This window comes from Periophthalmus magnuspinnatus, chromosome 16 (genome assembly GCF_009829125.3).
Source record: "Periophthalmus magnuspinnatus isolate fPerMag1 chromosome 16, fPerMag1.2.pri, whole genome shotgun sequence".
NCBI lineage: Eukaryota > Metazoa > Chordata > Actinopteri > Gobiiformes > Gobiidae > Periophthalmus > Periophthalmus magnuspinnatus.
In genome coordinates, this window is record NC_047141.1 from 10,185,172 (window position 1) to 10,191,791 (window position 6,620).

Below are 6,620 nucleotides of genomic sequence, written 5' to 3' on the forward strand. Positions count from 1 at the left end.
AGAATAATGATAATACTCAAATTTGTTTGTAAGTTTAAAGTTGTTCATTAGCCGTTTCTGTGACTACAACCCTAGATCATATACATTTAATATAAGACTACTTGGATAAAAACAATCTTACAACATGGCAGACAAAAACCTGCCCTACTTCTATTTCACAGAGGAATTTCCTTTTCTGAACTTCCTGTGTCGTTCTGTCTGTCTGTTTCTTTCTGACTTTACTTTCTGGAAATGTGACAACTGTAAAATGTAATTAAATTTCTGATATAAAATATATTTTCTAAAACATTTTTTTATACATTTTGGCATGTCTTTGGCAATGTATTATTTTCAAATACTGTCTGCTCTTTGCTAGAATCATCAAATCCATTTAAACTCAGATTGCACATTAAAGACAAAAAATAGTTGCTGCACAAAGCATCTCTCTGGCGCCCTCTGCTGGCCATATATATGATAAACAAATGCTCCAACCAAAAATCCCACTCAAGAAAAGACTACTAAAACATGTACATAGGAAACACATTTAAGAAAAACAAGTATAAGTGATTTATTCAAAGTACATTTATTTCTACTGTAACCTGTTTGTATTATCATCTCTGTCCACTTGAGGGCGGGCTTGGCTAACGTTACAGGAATGTACATTTATTACCATAGCTCATGTAACAAAGAAAAAGATAAAAATAGTTGAATATTCGGAGTGACAGAATGATTGTGAGGCTTAACTGTCCATTTATGGCCGGGTTCTCGCAGCTGTTCCTTAATGCTTGTCACTAGGACACTTGCGTCTTTGACACCCACAGCATACTTCATCTGGTTTCTACAAAACAGAAACACAGATTAATTATGACTTTACATTTCGTACATTTTAAAGCACAGAATATATGTTTACGTTGCATGAATCACTGAACATATAAGTGAATGTAATAAGGGGAGACCGGGGAGTCACTTTTGCATTATACCTTTAAGCCACAGTATGGAACTTTTTAAGCCAAAAAAATCGACTAAGATAAAAACATGTGTTTTTATTGTGGCCGTTTTGATTGTAATAAAAATGTATAAAATCATGTTCTTTTACTCTGAGCGAGCTTGCATCCCCACAACCCTGTCTCTTATTGCCATGGAAATGTTGTTCCTTTGACTGTAATACTCCATAGTATGGCATTAAACATATCTATCTGTGTCAAGAATATTCCAAAGTATGGTTTTAACTTTCGATGGAGTTATGCCGGCAACATACCACCTTCACAAAGTCACATACTGCAGTATCTGAAATGTTTTTATTGCTATTATCAGTGAATAATTTTGACAAACAAATGTACTAAAGGTGCAATAAAGTGCAATGGATGATAATACTAAATATAAACTATAATAAAATAAAAAAGGCATGCATTAAAGTGATAGTATGTAACTTTTTAGAGGTGGAAAGTTAACTGGATGATTCCATGGTAACAAGTTGTATTCACGTTCACATTTTGAGCATTCTCCATCCAGATAGATACTTTTATGCCAAACTGTACGATATTACCGCCAAATGAACAACATTTCCACAGACACAAGTAAGAATCAGGTTTGTGGAGATGCAAGCCCGCTCAAAAACAAGCTTTTATTTTAGACTATCTTTTGGATAAATGTTACATATATAGGTTTTAAGATAACATAACCCCTAAACATACAATTATGAAAAAATCTTTATTCTAAAACAGACTTTTCATTTGCAAAGTAGTTAAAAGCTTCAAAATGGCCTCTTGTCTATTGTAGTAAACACTGTCCTCTTCTTTTCACTAACACCAAATGTCCATAATAGCTGTGTGTTATAGAGTTATTACATATTATTATTCATCATGTCACATCTCTGCAGGTGTGTGCTCACCTTGTCAGAGAACTGGTTGATGCCCTTCCACCAGGTGTGTTTTCCCGCATCGGCCTCCTTGTTATGGGCTTCAACCTCCTTCAGTGCCTCCTCCCAAAGCCCTCTGCGGACTTTATCTTCCTCCTGATACATCCACAGTAATGAAGAGCTCACAAACAAGTCCAAAGTGTAATTAATTATTTTGTACAGAAGAAATACTCACTAACCTGGTCATATACTTTTCCAAACTTTTTCTTGTATTCTTCCCATTGGGTGTCCAAGTCGGCCATCTGGAAAGTAAAAATAGGATAAAGATGAGAGTGCAGCTCAAGTTTGGTAACAAGGTTCAAGTTTGGCAGAGGGGCTTGGTGATATTGACAAAATTTTAAATCTTAATATTTGGTTTAGCTGGTTTAGAGCTGCTGCCACTATGTTCATTGATGCATTTCCATTACATTGTTGTTTATATTCAATATCGCTCCTGCAGCTGTTGTCACACAATCCCTGCATGTACCTCCAAACTCCATACAGGCAGTACAGTATCGATATCGTGGGCTACTGTGTCGATATATTGTCACTTTGTGACTTTTTTGTGTATTTTACAAAATTATTTTGTCACAGCACTATTGTGTGGCTTGTTTAGAAGAAAGAAACTTGTTTATGCAATACAGAGATTCACTGTTTGATGATTAAAATAGGTGTATTTCATATTAACTTTGGTTTAACACTTTGATTAAGACTTTTAATATCACAGATTTAGTAGATCTGTTGTGATTCTTCGGAGCCGTTACACTGCACATGTCCCTGTTACATGTATATGTGGAGCTCATATAAACTGTGGACAAGTAATACTGACCAATGTAACTGTTTGATTATTTTTTTTTACTTTTTTTTATTTTTATAAAGTCCACAGAACAAAATGCACTTTGTTATGTTCATTCACCTTCAATAAATGGAAGATAAATAAAATACAAATTCAAGTTAATGTTTATTTTTTGTGAAAATGGGGTTGATCATTAAGTGTCCCGAAACCCTTTATTTTTCACTGAATCATATCGAATCAATTTGAAATATATTGTCTCGTATCGTATTGAATCGACAGTGCACTGCATCGAGATACGCATTGTATCATGACCTATGTATTGAGGTATGTATCATATCGGCAAATTCTTACCCTGGCTGTAATGAGCAAACTTTGTGGGAGTTTCAGAGATTGTGGACTAATGTTGCGCACCGGGATGTAGCCTACATATTATCAAGTGTATAAGAAAACCCGATTTACCAGATATATACACTTCAAGTCAACCTTTGAGCCTTAGTATTTGTTAGGGATTGGGTCCAAAAATGTGCCATATTAATTCCATGTATCAAAGTCTAATCACACATATGAATAATGACTGTGACACCAATTTCTGAGGCTATTGTGAAAAAGCGATTTCACTCTTATTTATACTGACAGAGAAGATGTTAAATTTAATGCCAGTTTTTGTTTTATGTGGATAGGCCCAGTAACTACAGAAATATTAATCATGAACCAGGTCAACACATCTGCAATCTGACAGTTAAACAGCAAATTAAACAGTAGAACTCTGACCTGTAGATCTGACCTATAGGGATTTTACAATGTTGTGATATCACACGAATAGTCTTTTTTTGATCATTCTTTCTCCTTAGATGAGATACATTTCTAAGCTGCCTGGCCCCCTACTGGCCTGTGGGGTCCTTTACATGTGTACTATCATATCCACCTACCCATTTTTATTTCTAACTGCTACTGATAGGTCGGATCTATTATAGTTGACACTTTTGGGTAAGGGAGAATCTCATTCATTTCAATAAAGAACTAGAGAAAGGTCTTGTCCCTAAAATATGATATGAAGTATGTTGATTTGTGTAAAATGATCGAGTGTTCATGTACGTTAACAATGCATCCTTTGTCTGGGAGGATTTAAAACAGCTTTGAAATCTCGAAAGTTCATTTGGAAGGTGAGCAGAACTTGGGATTGAATGCTGAAGGTTAAAACTTAACACTGTGCTTGCAGGTCTAGTCGTTAATAGAACCACCATTTAGCACCATTTAGATATTTCATGGCAAAGTACAATGTAATCAACAGGAAAAACTGTGTCACTGTCTGTCGCCCCACATCTGGCAGTACAACATCATTACAGTGTAGAATCTGAAAACACTAATAGTGTCAGAATACATTTGGATGTTAAACTTAGTAGTTGATAGCAAAAGCAAAATATGAAATCTGTCAACTGAACAAAAAAAGCTGTAAGAGTGAAGACATTTCGCTCCTCATCCAAGCCGCTTCTTCAGTTCTGGTCAGATCACTGGTGGACACTGCCTTATTTCTATCTGAAGGGAGGAGCTAACTACACTGAAACTGGAAACAGTTATTGTTTACAGTTTCTGTTTGTAGGCTAGGTCCATTGTCCTACCCTAAGTGTGAACTCTACTTAGTATAGTCATTCAAGCCTCTAATGAGTGATTTCACAACTATTGTTTGCCCTATTTTTTTCTTCTGTTTTATCTGTTTTGATTTGTGTCTGAGGATGGAGTTATAAACAGGGGGATAGATATTCATCGTCTTCACTCCTACAACTTTTTGTTCCAGTTAACAAATTTTATATTTTTGTTTTATTATGGATCAGACCTGGACGACTGAGGGATTACACAGACATCTCAGCAGCTGACACATTAAAGTCTCCATTCATTTAACACTAGGCTAGCTGCTCTTGGCTAGCACTTAGCATAAGAACCAGTGCTAGCATGTCCAAACAGAAACAACATCCAGTACATCCAGTATATAACCTATTTACTTTAATATTGCATGAGCTAACAGACTTACATATAGGAGAGAAAGCATAGTTTGCCTACCTTTATAAAATCACTGCAGTTCCTTCCCTTGTCCAGAGACTTGTGAGTTGATTTGTCATGATTTTCAGGAAGCACATTAGTAGCAGAGCTCTGAAGGGGGAGTGGTCAGCCTCTGCATGTTTTCCCAGCAGAGCAGTGATGGCAGAATTGTCTGGAACACAGGGGCCGCTCCTCAGTTTATCTTTACATTCTTGATTCCCCTCCTTGTTTCAAAGTTCGTGTCACAGTGTCATGGGGCCTGCATTATCTGTCCTCCTGTGCTCTCTCCCCCTGGTCTTCCTCCCGCTCCCTGCTCCCCGTGTGTGTTAAGTGAACTATTAAAAACTGAATTTCACCATTTTGTAAATAAACACTGTAAATCTGCCCTGAGTCTGCACTCCTTGGTCCACACCCGCACTAGCCGTTACGACACAGTCATGACTTTACTGCAGAAACTACAGGGGCAGCATCAATAATAACATGTTGCATAATCCTGAATTTGATATTAAAGCAAATAAAAACATGTTCAAACACGTGCATCTGAAAGCAAAATCAGATTTTGATTTAAAAGTTCTGGAATAATAATATCAAAATAATACTTAGAACTGTACTGGGGATTATTAGTTTAATAATCCAAACTATAGAAGGAGGCGAGGAAAGAGAAGAAATGAGACACCAAGGACTCTCCCCACGCCTCTCACTGCCAAATCACATGCTCAGTGACGGGTTCAAGTTCAGGTTAACTATTTATTGTACACAGGCCAGTCACGGGAAGTAATTTTGAAGTGCAATATACAGCAACATATAGATGATAAACGATAATATTGAAACTAATATCACTGACACAATAAACCTAAAGACAGAGTTGGGTAAGAACTCAACTTGATTGGAACATGAACTGAACTCGATTTACTTGAGTAACCTTTTAAAGAAATAGTACTTTCTAGCAGCATACTTTTTTTTTTTTAAGTTTTGTTCTCCAAGTGACAAAAGCTTTGTGTTGACCATATTAAATTATTTGTGTTTCTTGCACCGCTGCGTCAGATATAATAGTTTTTCTCATCTCTATCTATGTCTATCTTTTGAAAATACCAGTTACTCTTTACTTGAGTAGTAGTTTTCTCAAATATTTTTTACTCGGATCACTGCTTTATACTTCTACTTGAGCAACATTATTGTGAAGTAACATTAATCTTACTTGAGTACAGTTTTTGGCTACACTACCCACCTCTGCTCATGATAAAAATAGCAATAGCAATTATCCTGACTGGCCACATACAAAATAAGCCTGATATTCAAATTGTTGTTGGTCATAAGCTAAATTTGAACTTACTGCACTCTTAAAGCATAACAGTAAATTACCGGAGCAGCTGCTATCACTGAGTAAGCACACTGTTTTAGAATCATGATGCACACGCTCTGCTCGACTTACGCAACTGAGCCACTGATCTGCTCCTGTTCCTGTTCTATGTAATATTTTGAGTACTTTTCCCATTTAGCATATATATTTGTTCAGTTGTTATGAATGTTAATTGCTATGGCAACGGCTATGGCAACGGCTACGGCAACGGCTATGGCAACGGCTACGGCAAAAACTATGGCAACGGCTACGGCAACGGCTATGGCAACGGTTGTAGTTATTCATCATTCTGAATCCCATCGATAAGTCTGTTGTCGATTCTGCTTAAGTTAATAGTTGTCTACAAATGGATTTATATCTTGTACTTGATAAAAAATAAAATAAAATAAAATAAAAAAAAAAACTCCATGTAAGGATTTTTTGTAAAAGTCACTTTAATTAAGATTGGAACAAAAAACAGGTAAAGGTACTTGAAATCAACTGTTTTATGAGGTATGAAAATTTGAAGAATGTAGGTCATATCTTTTTATGTTTGCAAATATACATCCATC

The 6,620-nt window shown here is 36.1% G+C and overlaps 1 protein-coding gene across 1 annotated transcript; it reads right to left on the reverse strand.

Moving 5' to 3' along the window:
- Window positions 1–23: 23 nt before the first annotated feature.
- LOC117383292 (protein CTLA-2-beta-like) lies at window positions 24–4,850 on the reverse strand. The gene is made up of 4 exons (XM_033980432.2): window positions 4,731–4,850; window positions 2,077–2,139; window positions 1,871–1,993; window positions 24–817 (listed from the first exon to the last, which is right to left on the reverse strand). Exons 2-4 carry the CDS (start codon window positions 2,137–2,139, stop codon window positions 758–760), a joined length of 246 nt encoding a protein of 81 aa, XP_033836323.1. The 5' UTR covers window positions 4,731–4,850; the 3' UTR covers window positions 24–757.
- Between the last annotated feature and the right edge of the window lie 1,770 nt (window positions 4,851–6,620).